The 16,805-nt window shown below is 44.9% G+C and overlaps 1 protein-coding gene across 1 annotated transcript; it reads right to left on the bottom strand.

The window, feature by feature from the left end:
• Window positions 1-271: 271 nt before the first annotated feature.
• On the bottom strand, window positions 272-16,646 carry F2r (coagulation factor II thrombin receptor). Its single transcript, XM_090331855.1, has 2 exons — window positions 16,378-16,646; window positions 272-3,316 (listed from the first exon to the last, which is right to left on the bottom strand). The coding sequence occupies exons 1-2, from the start codon at window positions 16,466-16,468 to the stop codon at window positions 2,118-2,120; spliced, it is 1,290 nt and encodes a 429-aa protein (XP_090187981.1). The 5' UTR covers window positions 16,469-16,646; the 3' UTR covers window positions 272-2,117.
• Window positions 16,647-16,805: the final 159 nt, after the last annotated feature.

Below are 16,805 nucleotides of genomic sequence, written 5' to 3'. Positions count from 1 at the left end.
AAATGTCACCATGAAATCCTACTTTGTATAAGACACAAGTTAAAGAACTCACCAGGAGCTATGGGAAGTACCAACAAGCACAGGAGAAAGGGCTAGAAAGAGGTTCCTGTACTCTTCCCTCCACCCCTTGGACCTGGGGTGAGGGTGGTGTCATTCCCAGGGGACCTCACCTTCCCTGCTGGCTCTTTGACCCTTCCTCAAGAAAATCCATTTACTGTGATGTTCTACCCCAAGAACCCCAGAGATGCAATAATAATCCACTACAAATAAATCCAAGAATATTTCATGTTTATTAATATAGGTTATAGTAACATTAAAAAGATGAACATAAAAACAGTGAAATAAGATTTTATAAGTGATGACAGTGATATTAAGTCAGAGGTATTTTAATATATTGACTAGATAAGAAAGGGCACCAAACTTCTACTGATTTAGATAAAACGAAACTAACCAACTAATAAAATCAGTGCTAGCTTCTACTTACAATTATATTACTTTTATGTAAATTATTCTATGGTATTTGGAAATACTTTGCTCTTTTAGATATTTTTACCTCACAGCTTTTCTATTTCTTTTGTTTAAAATGTTACTATTCTTTAATCGGAAGGAAGATATATCCTGACCTACTTTTCAAGTGATTTTGTCAAATATAAAGCATTTCCTATGCTTGATACTTCTCTGAGGTTAAAAAGTTTTTTTATGTGTTTGTTTGTTTGTTTGTTTTTTACAGTTCTCTCATTAACTCTTAAGCAAAGTAAATGAAAAATACAGAATTTTCTTAGATTTCAAACCAGAATGGCACACAGGATTCCTTTTTAACATACCTAAGTTTTAAAAGAAAACTTGATTTAAGGTATTTATGGATGAAAACTATAAATAAAATTTTCTAAATAATGTAGACCGAAAGGATATACTTTTAAAAGTATGTTTTCATCTCAAATTATAACCACAGGAAGCAGAAACCCAAATACTCAAGGTTCTTAAGCTGATAGGCCTTGTAGGTGTGAAATACACTTAGCCACAACTGGCTAAAAACACTTCTTGATGTGAAGAATAGCATATTCATTACATGTGTGTCACACCCTATTCCTATGTCGTCTTTGCTCTTACCAGGAAAGCTCTTTCTCTTTTCCGTAGGTCTGGCACCTAGCAGAGGGGCAGGGTGGGGTCCGAAGGCCTGACATCCAACAGAGAGGGAGAGTGGCCAGGGCAGATGCGGGGTTTTCCATGTGAGAGCCTGTCTCACAGGGCCATTACATAGGACATGTCCCTTTCTTGAGTTAAGCAGGGATAGCTTTCACAGTTCTTGTTTCCCAGGATGTCACATCCTGTGCTGCCAATTTCTTATAGATACTGTTAGTTCCCACCCACCTCCTGGGTGAGTCCAGGAGCATGTAGTGAATATGGCATCTGGAAAGTTCAGTGGAGAGGGAGGTTTTGGTCCCAGCTCTGGGACATACCTTCCGCTCAGAGTCCTCGTGGGACCTTACACACTTACATAGTGTGTAAAACGTTAAAAAAAAAATGCTACCCATACCAGATGGGCTTTTCATGTGTTTTGTTCATTTTAAGAATTCAAACTTTGATATGTTCAAAATGGGACACACTAGGACTTTTTCTATACCCAGACAACATTAAATCTTCCTTTCCTTCCCTAACTCAAGCACTACTCACAGAATGCAATATACCTACTCACAGAATGCATGTGAAGTCCAAACTATGGAATCCTTCGTTAACTACTGGGCATCTGCAAATGTCCAAGGCTAAGTTCTTTCAACTCATCACAGAATCAAAACTTATTTCCATAATTGCTGGGGAATGAAAAGAGGGTTTCCAAGTACCTTTTCCATAATACACTTTAAATAATTATGTATGTGTATGTGCATGCATACATGTATATACGTCACCTAGATATATAAAAAAGTGACATTCTGTTACTATAGTACTGGGATACTCCCTTAGAATAACATTGTCTTCTGTGCCTATTACCTCTTCTGGGTATTAACCCATCTCTATGTTTGATGGCTTTTGTAAAGAAGCAAGCATGCATATCAGATCCCCAAGGCTTCAGGTGGCGAAGTAATCTTCTTTGTTTAACCTCTCGACAGCCCACTGACCTAGGTTAAGAGCTTTTTGTATATGCTGTTATTCAGGTGACTAGAGCATGTATCCATTTTACTTGGCATCAGCTGACCGCTGCTGTTGTAACTGTTGGGGTCCGAACCCTCTTTGCAGCATAAGATGCTGTAGAGGTGCCTCTGGCACTCTGAGGAAGCATAATAGTAAATCAGGGGATCAAGGCAACAACTCACGCTGCTGACACAGACACAGAGGAGGTATGCGAAATAGGCTGTCTCTGTGGCAGGGCTGGGGGACAGGAATAAATAATGCAGGATCAGGAGGACGTTGGTGGGCCCGAAGCAGAGGATAAAGATGCAGAAAACAGCAGCTGACAAGAACAAGGCCCGGGATTTCTTGCTCCGGTTAGCCACTGCGGAAGAGCTAAGACATCGGATGATACAGGTGTAGCAGACAGTGGAAATGATCAATGGCACAAAAAAGAAGACAGCAGAGAAGGCAGAGAAGTAATAGGCATAAAAGCCTTCGAGTAGGGTTTCATTGAGGACATCGTGACAGGTGGTGATGTTGAGCCCGGGGACCTGGGTAGTCTGGTCTTTGAGGAGGAGAGGTACCACTCCTGCGATAGCCATAGCCCAAATGGCCAGACATATGAAGGAAGCTCTGCCTAGGGTGCGCCATGACAGGGACTGGATGGGGTACACCACAGCCAGGAAGCGGTCCACGCTTATGACGGTCATGAGCATGATGGATGCATACATATTGCAGTAAAATGCTGCCGTGGTGAAGCTGCACAGCTCAGATCCGAATTTCCAGTGACTGCCAGCAAAGTAATAGCTGATCTTAAAGGGGAGTACGGACACAAAGAGCACATCGGCCACGGCCAAGTGCAACATGTACACCACAGCCGGCTTCTTCACCTTCATCTTCAAGATGAACACGGCGATGGCTAGGACGTTGAGAGGAAGGCTGACCACAAACACACAGGTGTACACGGAGGGGATAAAGACAGTCAGCCAGAGACTGGTCAGATATCCGGAAGCATCTTTTGAGATAAATGCCGGAGGTGGTTTTCGAATAGGATTACTTTTATTGAAGGAAATGATTCTGTGTCTGGCTAACACACTTCTGTTTTTCTCCTCATGCTCTTCTATTGGGAAAGGTTCAAATCCATTGTCATTAGAATTCCTGAGAAAAAATGATCGAGGATTCACAGTAACGTTGGTTGTTTTCAACTCTGAAAAACAGAAATTTTAAAAAGTGAATGGACTGAAGAAGTACAAAAAACACAGAAAGTACATTTTCCTTCCCCCTATTTTTTTGTTCCGCAGGGTGGGAGGGGGTTTCTTCTTAGGGGAGCAGGTGGCAAAGATCAGATAGTTATTTCCTAATGAAGTTTGTAACCTAATCCAAAATATTGTGCAAAAAAAAAAAAACCCAACCACATGAAGAAAGACAGACTGGCTTTCCCCTAAAACACTACAATATAAATATCAGCATCACTGAAATGTTATTTAAGTAGGGATATTTCCATACACAGCACAGGATTTCAGAAAATATCACCATAGGGGCCGGGAGTCTGGCCTAGTGGTAGAGTGCTTGCCTAGCATGCATGAAGACCCAGGTTCGACTCCTTGGTACCCCACATACATAGCAAAAGCCGGAAGTGGTGCTGAGGCTCCAGTGGTAGAGTGCTAGCATTGAGAAAGTCCAAGGACAGTGCTCAAGCCCTGAGCTCAAGCCCAGGACTGGCAAAAAAAAAAATAATCATCATAACAAAAAAGGCAAAAAAGTTCACATCCATAACTGTGTAACATTCTATTTCATGAGAGTAAATACTTTTTTTTTTTTTTTTTTTGTCAGTCATGGGGCTTGAACTCTGGGCTTGGATACTGTCCTTGAGCTCTTCAGCTCAAGGCTACCACCCTACCCCTTGAGCCATAGCCCCACTTTCCATTTTCTAGTGATTAATTGAAGATAAGAGTCTCATGGACTTTAGTGCCTTGGCTGGCTTTGAACTATGATCCTCAGATCTCAGCCTCCTGAGTAGCTAAGGATTACAGGCCTGAGCACTGTACCGGCTTTACTTTTTTTTTTTTTAAGTGCTCATACTGGGGTTTGAACTCAGGGCCTTAAGCTCCCAGTTGGCTCTTTCTTTCAGGGTTGGGGTGCTACCACTGTGCCACACCTCCACTTCTGGCTTCTTGCTGGTTAATTGGGATTAAGCGTCTAGTTTGTCTACCTGATCTGGCTTTGAATCTTGGTCCTCAGATCTCAACCTCTTAAATAAGGTAGGTTTTTAGGTATGAGCCAATGGCAGCAGGCATAAAAAATTCTGTTCTTGGCCTAGTGGTAGAGTGCTTGACTAGCATGCATGAAGCCCTGGGTTTGATTCCTCAGTAGCACATACACAGAAAAAGCCAGAAGTGGCACTGAGGCTCAAGTGGCAGAGTGCTAGCCTTGAGCAAAAAGTGTCCAAGAACAGTGCCCAGGCCCTGAGTTCAAGCCCCAGGATCGGCCAAAAAAATTCTGTTCTTCAGCAAGTGCTGTAATTCATGCTTATAATCTTAGCTACTGAGAAGGCTGAGATTACAGGACTGTGGTTTGAAGGCAGTACTACCAGGAAATCTAGGAGACTCCTATTTCCAATGAACCAGCAAAAACATCACAAGTGGAGCCATGGCTCAAGTTGGGATAGTGCCAGTTTTGAGAATAAATAAATAAAGGCTAAGGGACTTCTACCCATGCCTTGAACTCAAGTCCCAGTACTCTGTTTGCAGTGACATAGCTTTAGAGATGGCCAATAGCAGTATCTGTGATATTGTGAAATACATACTCAGGCCTCCTCTCATTTTCTGGCACAAGCTCTGAAGCTTCTTTGGTTGCTGTTGTTGTTTGTTATGGGCGCTGGTCACTGTCACTGAGCTCTTTTTTGCTCAGTGCTAGCATTCTGTCACTTTGGGTCACAGCATCATTTCCAGCTTTTTGGTAATTAATTGGAGATAAAAGTCTCATGGACTTTCCTGCCTGGCCTGGCTTTGAACCACGATCCTCAAATTTCAGCCTTTTCAACAGCTAGGATTGCAGGAGTGTGCCACCAACACCTGGCTGGCAACAATGTTTTGGATGTGACTATAAAGCACGGGCAACAGTAGCAGAGATAGAAAATGAAATATAGTCCGTTTATATCAATTTCCAAAATGAAGAGCAAAACTAGAGTTGTACTACCCTGACAGAAGGCTGGCAGTGCGAGGCTGAGGGAGGCTGACCTGCCTCAGCAAGGTCATGAGTAAGTCCACTAAGGGAAAGAGACTGTCTGCGAAGACTTTTGTCACAAGGAGAGGTCAAATGACTCCAACATTGAGTTTCTGAGTATAGCCTCACAATCTACTCTAATAGACTAATACAGTGCCCTGCCATATTACCTTGTTATACAATGTATTCTAAAGGGACTGTCTCTGCAAGAACTCAGCCTTTCTAAATTCAGATCAGAGCCAGGAACCTGAGGATCACACCTATAATATTAGCTACTAAAGAGGCTGAGATCTGAAAATTGCCATTCAAAGCTAGCCCAGGAAGGAAAGTCCATGAGCGTCTTATTTCCAATTAACCACCAAAAAGCTGAAAGCAAAGGGTGGCTCAAGTGGTAGAATGCTAGCCTTGAGCAAAAAAGCTCAGGAACACTGTCCGTGTCCTGAGTTCAAAACACAAAAAAGGGAAAACAAAACAAAAACTGAGCTCAGCATAATTAACATGGGGATTTCAGTAGCTTTTAGGCCTATAAAACAGGCAACATACACTCACTTTGGAAATTATAAAAATCAAACAATGTGAGAATTCATTGTTTGCTTCCCCTTCCTCAATGCCTTGCAGCCTGCTTTCAGACCCCACTGTTTTCTTTTTTTTTTTTGATATTTTTTATTGTAATTAATAAAAGGGTTACATGATATTTGCCAGATAGAAGGTGCATTAATTCACATACATTGATACCCTTTCACATGTCTTGGTCCCCATTACCCTCCCCCGCCAACCCCAGACCCCACTGTTTTTTCAGTGGGCTATTTTAAGTTAAAATGGAATCTAGTTTCTTCTACCCTTTTCGTGTGTGTGTGTGTGTGTGTGTGTGTGTGTGTGTGTGTGTGTGTGTGTGGTATTTAGTATTTATAAACAGGTTGTATTTAGTTTGAGATCTATAATTCAAGTGTCAGATATGCAGTGTTTTCTGGAAGTTTCCTTTTCTCTATGAGATGTGGCTGACTTACTCTGTATCTATTTTGATGCAGTCACATATTGGCCTGACAACTGACATCTCTATGGAATGTGACATACCCTAGAGGTCATGAAGAATGTATGGGAGCTGGAAGACAGAATAGGCTGTGGCACTTCAATACCACGGAGACGAATATCTGTGAAAGTGCTGAGCAAGGCCTCTTGAACTCTTACTTTTATTTTTCTGTGTTAGTACTGAGGCTTGAACTCCATGCTAGATCACTCTGTTCCTTAGCTTTTTCTCTCAAGGCTAATGTTCTAACACTTGAGCCAAACATCCACGTCTGGCTTTTGGTGGTTAATTAGGGATAAGAGTCTCACAGACTTTCCTGGCTTTGAACCTCGATCCTCAGACCTTAGCCTCTTGAGTAGCTAGCTAGTTTTATAGGCATGAGCCATAATATCCTTGCAGAAGTCTTCAACTAAAGAGACTCCCTAATACCACTTCAGGAGCCAGGTTAAAGGGAAGACTTCTGTGATCACACATGTGCACACATGTGACTCATATCCATGCACCACTACCCAGAAGAGTGACACAATCTGAAACCTATGGACAACTCATAACTAAGCTGTGAGACTACGGCTCAGTCGTAGAACAAAACCGTCATTAAGCTTTATACTGAGAACTTCAGCAATAAGTCTTTGTTTTTGAAAATGTCTTTCCTGGTTAGTGTTTATGACAGGAACATTATACCCTGAAAACAGGCAGTATTTATAACCCAGAACCCGGGAAGAATGCATAATCTTTTGATCAAATAAATATCACTAAGACATTACCTTCTCTTGCCATTAAAAGTTGGTATTCTGGTTTTTGTGAAATTAAAGAATGTTAACAAACAGGAAAAAAAATGATAAAAAATGCACCTCAGCATCAAATGACCAAGAAACATCCAACCCAAGCCTGGTGACTAGCTATTTCCAAAAGGCTCAAGACCCTCAGGGTGACATTTGAGTTTACAGGTCAAAGAGAATGCGCCTGTTGATGTGCCAAGAGTGTGACTCATGCTGCTGCTCTCACAAGAGAGTAACATAGGTCCTAAACCCACTTCTGATACTTCTTGCTCAGTTTCCCCCAAGGCAGCTTTCTCTAAATGCCTCTAGAGTGCTTTTGTTATTGAAGACAGCAAATATTAGTAATTAGTTTAAATATGGACTCTCATATTGAAATTAGAGAGTAAAGCTCTTCTGACTTTGATGTGATCTGGCAGGAAGCAGAGAAGCCCATGATTAGGCGCTCTTTCAATGTCCCATTTGATCCTGGGATTTGTATATCAGTGAGCCTTGGTTGTGACTCAGAGTTCTGCCCTTGGCGCTCACCCTTTTGGGGAATTAAGCAAACAACAGTCCTGGGACCCTGCCCCTACACAGAGCAAGCCAGCTGTTCTCTGTATCTCTCCACAAACTAAAGAAAATGAATCGAGGGTTGCTGAAAGCATAACTAATATAGACCTAGACTGTCAAATAGAAAGCCACCTGTACCACTGGAATAATCCATTCCTGCTATTCAAAAAAGTGCCACTTTTGTGGCGAGAACAGAACTCAATGAAATGGCAGATGTCAGACTTAAGGGAAGAAATACACAACAGAAGCCTTGCACATCTTCAAAAATATTCAGGTTAGGTCAGAAAGACTGGAGTTAATCAGAAGGATCTTGCACTGGCTAAAGGTAGGACAGTCTGACTGATCATCAAAAGAAAAATGGTAGATGGACAGAAACATTTCATATATGTTAGGATCTATGAGTTCCAGTTGCACTCAGCCAAATCCAGTCTGTAAGATAGTCTTTAAGCTCATATCCTAGCTACTCTGGAGGCTGAGATCTGAGGATCAAGGTTCAAAGCCAGCCTGGGCACAAAAGGACCTGGGACTATCTCCAATTAACCTCTAGAAAACCAGAAGTGGGGCTTGGCTCGAGGGTAGTGGGGGTTAGCCTTGAGCTGAAGAGCTTAGGGACAATGTCCTGGGCTTGAGCTCAGGGTGAGTTGGACTTTCTCAAGGCTAGAGCTCTACTACTTGAGCTTCAGCACCACTTCTGGCTTTTTTTTTTCCTATGTATGTGGTGCCGAGGAATCGAACCTGGGTCTTCCTGCATGCTAGGCAAGCACTCTACTACTAGGCCAAACTCCCGGCCCCAAGATTACATTTTTTTGTGTGTATAAAAGTGTTCTTATTTCTGGGGCTACCTACTGATGTATTTAAGGATAAAATGATACAATGTCTGGGATTTGCTTTAAAATTTTTCCAGTTGGAGGAGGAAAAAGCCAGATGCAGTAAAACTAGGTGATGGGCCAAGAGGGGTTTAACTATGCTAATCCTTTTTTGATACATTTGACAATTTCCACAATAAAAAAAAAGCAAAAAGTATTGTATTCTATTTAATTACCACTAGACATTAAGGACTTGTGTGTACTATCTACTCTTCTTAGTTTAATATCAAGCATGCCTTTTATCTGAGGATGATATATTAAGTGGATTTTTGGGGAGTAAAAGATGGAATAGGAGCTTGCTCCATCTATTTCAAGCATGGGCCTCTAGAAATGGAGGTAAAGTGAAAACATAAATACAAAACAGGAGCAAAAGAAGGTTGAGGGTGTAACTCAAGTGTTAGAGCCCTGCCTAGCAAGCTCAGAACTCAAAGCTCAATCTCAAGAACAAAAAAAATAAAATGAAAAACCCACTTCTAGTTACTTCCTTCCTAAAACAGTACTCTCTCCCCCCTTATTTCACAAAGCAGATTAGTTTGCTTATCCTAACACAACAATGGGCAGTTGTACCAACTAGTGAACACATAACGTAAAACAATGGTATCACACCTGCTACTTGAGAATTTGAACATCCTGTTGGCCTCAACGGCCACAACACTTCTCCCTTAGGGTCAGGCTCAACGCATTAGAGACCTTCATACACATGAACAATGAATAACACATCGTTAAAGTGTTCTCATGGGGCTTTAAGATCAGTAAATGAACACAAATCTCTGTGGCAGAAAAAGCAGGCTTGGAGATAGAGCACAGTGAACGCAGACTGCAGGGCTAAGAAGTGGCTGCCAGCCTGGAAGCTGCCTCTCCTCCCAGCATACATCCAGGAGCAGGGCTTCGTTGGAAACACAGGCAGGGAGGCCTGGGAAGAAGTTGGGAGCAGGGAGGTTACAGCTCAGTGATGTGTGCCTGGGGCATAAAGACACAGAAGGTACCCAGCCTGTGCCTGGGAGAGTCCGGAGAAGAGGAGTTGGGATGCTAGTGGCCTTTCTAGGGAGCAACTCCCATTTCCTGGCCTTCCCCATGACTGAGTTACATTGCTCACCTACCTTCACTCTTTACCGTGCTGTCTGAGAAAAGTGAAAACTAATACATAATCAAGGATTGATCACAGATTTTCCCAGCACCCCAGCTGTCTCCAGTCTTTTGACTGTAAAAGTACTTAAACTCAAATAAGGTCCGAGGTGAGATACAATCCCAGCTAGCCCTTCCTAGAAAGCAGGATTCTTCTTGAAGCTAATAAAGAAAGCCTCCCTTGTTTCTACCAAGAAACAAATCACCAAACCAGACACCCTATGTTTTAAATTATGGTCAAGACTTAGCAGTGGCTATGATATTCTGAGTCATTTGTTGAGTTGTTGTTAAGATTCTCCCCCTCCCCCGCTCCCTCCCTCCACCACAAGTAGCAGAGTTTGCATTTAGGGCTTCAAGCTCATTCAACTTGCAGGTTCAGCTGTCCTTCTACCACTTGAGCCATACCTCCAGCCCTGCTTTTTACTGGTTATTTTGGAGATGTAGCCTCAGGGACTTTTCTGCCTGGGCTAGACTTAACTGTGATTTCCCTGCGTCTCCCCTTCTGAAGCAGCTAAAATTATGGGCACAAGGCACCAGCATCCAGCTCATAATGAGTAGTTTTAACAAATAGAATACTGTAGAAAAATATTAAAATATATATCATGAGATAAAGATCTCTATTGTTGGGCAAAAGTTGCTTTCTCACTTATATAATGTGATTGTCAGAGTACCTTTATTACATACATACCTATTGGGTCACAATGTAAAGTGTATTTCTTATACTTCTTGCTATTAGCTACACTTTTTTCTTTCTTCTTTCTTTCTTTCTTTTCTTTTCTTTTTTTTTTTTTTGGCCCCCCTTCTCTTTCTGGCCCCGCTCGCTCCGGCCCCTTCTCGCTCTGGCCCCCCTTGCTCCGGCCTCGCTGGCTCTGGCTCGGCTCGCTCCCGCACGCTCCGGCCCTGCTCGCTCCGGCCCCGCTCGCTCCGGCCACCACTCGGTTGGGCTCCGCTTGCTTGCTTTCGCTCTCTGTCGCTTGTTGCAGTCTCGTCTCTGCCACTTCCGGCTTGGTTGTGTATGTGGGATACCGAGGAATCGAACCCGGGTCTTTGTGCATGCTAGGCAAGCACTTTAACCGCTAGGCCAAACTCCCGGGCCCTCTTTTCTTTTTTCTTTTTTTTTTGCCAGTCCTGGGCTTGAGCTCAAGGCCAGAGCTCTACCACTTGAGCCTTAGCATCACTTCTGGCTCTTTTTTTCCCTATGTATGTGGTACTGAGGAATCGAACCCGGGCCTTTGTGCATGCTAGCCAAGCACTCTACCACTAGGCCAAACTCCCAGCCCTAGCTACACTTTTCTGTAGCCCAGTAATACCTGACTTCTAACTTATCACAGACTTGAAATATAGGTGATATGAAGTCTTCTTCAAAAATTATACAAATTTATTGAGTTTGTTTCCCAGGGCAAATTACAAATTATCCTTTCAAATATGTAGTTACTTTCCCAAACAAATAAAGAATATATAAAGGGCTTTTGAGATATTTTAAATGGCAAAAGTTCACCAGATGTCTCAGACTAAATTATTGTCATAACTGGGGACAAAGCATTAGCTAAAAAAAATGTTGATATAGAGGGCTATATCAACAGGTATAGCCACAAGCACCAGGGCAGAAAAGGTAGGAAGAAAGCAGCCATAGCACAGTGAAACAAAAAGAAAATTCTCAGTGTTAAAACTGTTGCATCAGCTGGTCGCAGTTGCTCAAGCCTGTAATCCTAGCTACTCAGAAGGCTGAAATCTGATGATCAAGGTTCAAAGCCAGCCTGGGCACTAAAGATCATGAAATTCTTATCTCTAATTAATCTCCAGAAAATGGGAAGTGGGGAAGTGGTTCAAGGGGTAGGGCAGTAGCCTCGAGCTGAAGAGCTCAGGGACAGTGTCCAGGCCCAAAGTTCAAGCCCTACTGACAAACAAACAAAAAAACAAAAACTGTAGCATCCTGAAGACTAGAAACAGTCAAAAGGAAATCAAGTTGCGGTAGTGTCTGTAAGGGCAGGGGAGCCCGGGACTGATGAATCTCAGTGAAAGGGGAGTTCTCCAGATATAAAAGCCACACGTTGTGCATGAAATTTCAAGACACCTAAGTCCATGGGGACAAAAGGCAAGTAGGTGCTCCCGAGGGTCTAGAGAGCACTGAGAACTGCCTTCCCCAGGGGCATAAGCTTCCCTTCTTGGGAATAACAATGTTTTGGAACTACACAGAAGTGGCAATTATACAAGATGGGATGCATGCTACATGTTACACAAGATGGGATGTATGCTACATGCATTTTATTGATCTATTGATTTATCTGGGGCTAGTATTGTCGTTTGAATATTCAGATTCTCATGCTTTCACTAGGCTTTTTTGCTTGGATTTTTCACTCACAGCTGGTACTCTACCACTTGAGCCATGCCTCACATTGAGTATTCTGTTAGTTAATTATAGAGTTGGGGTCCCTGAGTCTTCTGTCTGCTCTGGCTTTGAAGCAGGATCCTCAGATCTCAGCCTTCTGAGAAGCTAGGATTGTGGGTGGTGCCCATCTTTTAACTGCATGAATTAAACTGGTTAATATTATGGTGAGTGAATGTCACCTTGATTTAACAATGAAGTTAGGAAGGAAGATGGGAGGGAGAGAAAGAAGTTCCTAATGAAAAGAGGGATGCATGTCTGAAATGAGAACACCGGGATTAGAGAGAAGACTGGAGCCCTGGGGATCTTTTGGTTTTAAAGTCCTCCTTTTGTTCAAGGTCCAGCTGGGCTCCAGTGTGTTAGGGTGTCCGAGACAAAGGTGAAATGAGCGAGGGAGACAAAAGGGGCACACGAGGAAGAATGGCCGGAAATGGGACATGAAGAAGAAGAATGGCTTAGCAAAGGAGCAAATTCAGAGCTGCTGAGAAAGAGCAAGTCAGTGTGCTCAGCCCAGCCCAGCCCTGGCTGTCACCCATGCAACAGGAAGGGATCAGGTGGGCTGCTTGAAGAGGGGGAGGGGATGACTGTGGGGAAACCAGATGACAGCATGAGGGATTTCAGAGATGGCATCTGGGGACCCTTTAAAAATTATCCTTCACACAAAGGGAGGTCAAGTTAGGAGAAAATCTCCCATCACCCCATGCCATAAAACCAAAGGCAAAGGCACTAGGCAATAGGGAAGAAAGTTTTAAATAGAGAGCAATAAACGAATAAATAAATAACGATGGAGAAAATGAGTTAATTATTTGCTAGTTTCTGGGCAGTTTGATTTTTTTAAGACTTGATAGAGCCATCTGATTAGCTAAGAGCAGAACTTTCCTACAGGTTTTAGGTTTTTCTATTTAGCCTGAAGATCAACATCTTATTCTAAGAGCTAATTAGTATATTTATCAGTAAGAGAAGTGTTTATGGTCAGCCTTATCATCTATTAGCAAATGTAAGTGGCAGGATACCACAGTCTATGCATTTACTATATGCCTATCACACCCTGGTAAGGAGTCTGGCCTATCAAGTTAAGGGAGCCAGACTTTGCTTTCTGGGGTGATGGGGGGAGGGTAGGAGGGGGTGCTGCAGAACACAGCAGACAATGTCTCTACCATTAGATGGGCTTAGAGTCTGAGTGACTCTCTAAAGAAACTGGTACTTAGGAAAGACCAGATTGTGTCCAGTTTCAGTGCAACCTCTTACTAGACTGGTAAGTTGGCCATTGCTGTTCTCGCTTTCCTCATCTGGAAAGAGTGACACCTACCCAAAGAGTTGTAAATTGTGTATGTAAATTACCCATGAAAGAAAAAAATGAGAAGAGGGGTTTTCCTGGCTGCTCTGCAGAGCAGCTGCTTCTAATCAAATGGGATGTGGGGGGGGGGCATTCTGGCTGGGGGGAGTGACATAGGGAAAGAAGCCAGAGAAAGCTTAATTCTGTGAGGAAAGAAACAGGCAGTGGGATTCAGTGAAATGGGCAATGTATGCTGTGTACTTGAGAGGGCCCTTTCACTCTTCACTAAGGAATTGGGCTTGTTGCCTGGGGTGAGGAGCCAGCAAAGAGACTTACCCACCTAGGATGCTTTATTACGACCATGCCCTTGACCCTTTCACTCTATAGATCCTTATAAAATTCCCAAGTATCCCTTTTTGTTCTGGGATGCAGCCTCTCCTCACAAGTACAAGGCATAGTACTTAAATTGCCTGGTCCAAGGAATGTAAACTAACTTACAAACTTGCAAGTTTCTTAGGAAATGTGTGCTGAGTGAAGATCCATTGGCGATGTCATGAAGCATAAATGAAAAGTATGATCTTGGCTGGGGAGATGACATACCATATAGCAACAAGGCAGGAAATGTCAAGAAGTATGTGGGAGTGGAAACTCAAAAGTACAGCAGCAAAGCTCAGATGGGTGGGAAGGGGCTAGTCCTGAGAGGTCTCACAGCCTCTCTTCACACACAGTGGATGGCCCTGACCTGTCTCCCTCAGCAGTGGCACATTCAGGGTCAGGCGGCACCTTTGGAACAAAGGAGAGGTCCCATTCCAGCACTAGTAATTTATCCCAGACATGGGTTAGAATTCTGTGTGGGTGTCGGTGGCTCACGCCTGTCATCCTAGCTACTCAGGAGGCTGAGGTCTCAGGATCGAAGCCAGCCCAAGCAGGAAAGTCTGAGACTCTTTTTTTTTTTTTTTTTTTTTTGCCAGTCCTGGGCTTGAGCTCAGGGCCTGAGCACTGTCCTTGAGTTTTCTCAAGGCTAGAGCTCTACCACTTGAGCCTCAGCACCACTTCCGGCTTTTTTCTATGTATGTCGTACCGAGGAATCGAACCCGGGTCTTCATGCATGCTAGGCAAGCACTTTAACCACTAGGCCAAACTCCTGGCCCCAGTCTGAGACTCTTACCTCCAATAAATCACCGAGTAAAAGCCAGAAATGGTGCTGTGGGTCAAATGGTAATGCTCCAGCCTTGAGCAAAAGCAGCTCAGGAACAGCATCAAAGCTCTGAGTTCAAGCCCCGGAACATGCCTCCTACCCCCTCCCACACACAAGAATTGCTGGTATGCAATGATCTTAAAAAGCAAACATACTTCTGGTTGATTTTTTTTTTCTAGTTATTTTAAACTCCCTAAGGACCAAGGCCCTATTATTGCTTGTGTGGAGTGTAGACAAGCTTATTTGCCATGTTGCTGTCTCTGGACAGTAGTTTCAGAATCAGTGAAAAGAAACAAGCCCTGTCTCCACCCTAACAAAGTGCTTTTAGAGTGGGTTGAGAAGAGAGAAGCTAAGTGAAAATTCTGGCACTTAACAGGTGGTCCTCTCCTTTTCTCTTCTCTTCTTAGCCTCCCAAGTTGTTCCAGAATCCACATCAGCACCATCTACCTTCACTTATCCCATCCCTTCCACAAGAAAGTGAGAGACTGGGTAGAAATCATCAGTTTTTAAGTCCATTCCTTTAAAGGTGATGACAGCCCTCGTGGGGAAGGGCTATGAGGAAAAGTGGTTAGCGAGGATGGACTTGGCATTTGGGTACACCTGTCCTCCACCCACACCCGAATCTCAAACGAAGATCTGTCTTTGTCTTCTCAAGAGCTTTTCCCCAAACACAGTGCAACACACCACATAATCGTATGCGAAATCATACACCTGTACATTGGATTTTTCAGGAGTTCTCCATGTTTCCTCCCACACCACTGGTAATAATGTCCTGCTGGCAGCTTGGGGTCCCATTTGGGGCTTGCTGATTTTCCCCAAGGGCATCTTTTCAGAGGGACATTGAGCAAAGAGAGTGGGAGCAACCTGTCCTTGTCACTTCTTAATCCTGATATGTAGGAGTCACAGAGGGTGCACTCTTTTACCAGGTGCAAAATGAAAAAACCCACCATCTTCCCTACGTAAAACATGGTTAACTGTTTCTAATGGACTATTGCTGTAAGAAATTCAGAATCATTTTTCTCCCTTTCTAATTAGCACCTTTACCCTAAACAACTCTTCAACTAGGCTTTGTAAGAGAATAGAATAGAGTAGGAAACATTTAACCAAGTTAAACAAAATCTATTCACTTGATCATAACCAGAAACTTGAAAATACACAATGAGTGGGAATGTATTTCAGGCGAACCAACTGTTTCCAGAAGCTGAGAAGAGCTAGGATGCAAAGATGTCTAGGGATCCTGGTTCTGGGGAAAGGTCCCTTCCTTTCCCCAGTCCGGCGGGAATAGGGGTTCCTGACAACAAAGAACCCCCACTTCCCACCTCTCAGCCTCTGGGGCTACCCGGTGGGAGGTTATCACACTCCAGCGCCCCCGGGGACCCCAGCTGACCACTGCTGCTGGGTATTGTGCGGTGGGCTTTTCTTTACATCCTTTTCTTCCCCGAAAATGTGCCTGCCCCCGCTCCCAAACAAAGTTAGAGAAAGTGGCTCTACTCCCCAAGGAAAGGAAGGACCGGAGCCTACCAGGACACAACGGGAAAGGCTTTTTTGGAGGTGGCCCTGCGAGTAGCAGGCCGCACAAAGAAGGAGCTCAGCGCGGACGGGCCCTCCTCCCCACCCACCCACGGGGCTTCACCCGCTCCGCCCCAGCCCTCGGGGGTCCCCAGCGGGCAGGGGAAAGGGTGTGCGCCCCTCCTGGGTGTGTCCCCCACGCCCAGAGCCTGGACAGCTTCAGGAGGAAACTGAGGCAGGGCCGTGGCGAGGGGCAGCCCTCTCCAGGTGCAGGCGCAGCCCTGGCCGCACGCCGTCTCCCCGCTCCCCGGCTCCGGGCGGCTCTCACCTGGCTCCACTCGGGCAGGGAGGCGGGCCGACACCGCGGGTCCGCACAGGCAGAGGCCAGCGGCGAGCAGCAGCAGCCGCCCGGGCCCCATTGTCCGCCGGCGCCGGCTGGACGCGGAGCTGCGCGAGGACGCGGCCCGCGGTGGGCGGCTGGAAGGGCTTCCCGCGGCCCGCTCCGTACCCGCGGCTCCCGGGGGCTGAGGTCGAACACCACTCCAGCAGATCGCTGCCTGAGGGCGGGAGAACACGGCTGGGCGTCCGGGGGAGAGGCGAGCTCGGCCCCGGCGGGCGCGGGACGCGAGGGGCGGGCGGGGACCCGAGGGGGCGGGGCCTCGACGGGGCGGGCCGCGGTGGGCGGGGCCCGGCCGGGCAGGACGGCGCGGGGCTGGGCGCGCCGGCTCCTGCAGCGCCTCCCCGCGGTGCCCGCTC

This window comes from Megascapheus bottae, chromosome 4, assembly GCF_031878675.1.
Source record: "Megascapheus bottae isolate mThoBot1 chromosome 4, mThoBot2.hap1, whole genome shotgun sequence".
Lineage (NCBI taxonomy): Eukaryota > Metazoa > Chordata > Mammalia > Rodentia > Geomyidae > Megascapheus > Megascapheus bottae.
This window is presented reverse-complemented; position numbering and strand designations above follow the sequence as displayed.

Coding starts and splice junctions, on each gene's coding strand:
- F2r (XM_090331855.1), bottom strand. CDS start 16,468: ATGGGGCCCGGGCGGCTGCTGCTGCTCGCCGCTGGCCTCTGCCTGTGC. Junction 3,317..16,377: donor CCCTGCCCGAGTGGAGCCAG/GTGAGAGCCGCC, acceptor TCTGTTTTTCAG/AGTTGAAAACAACCAACGTT.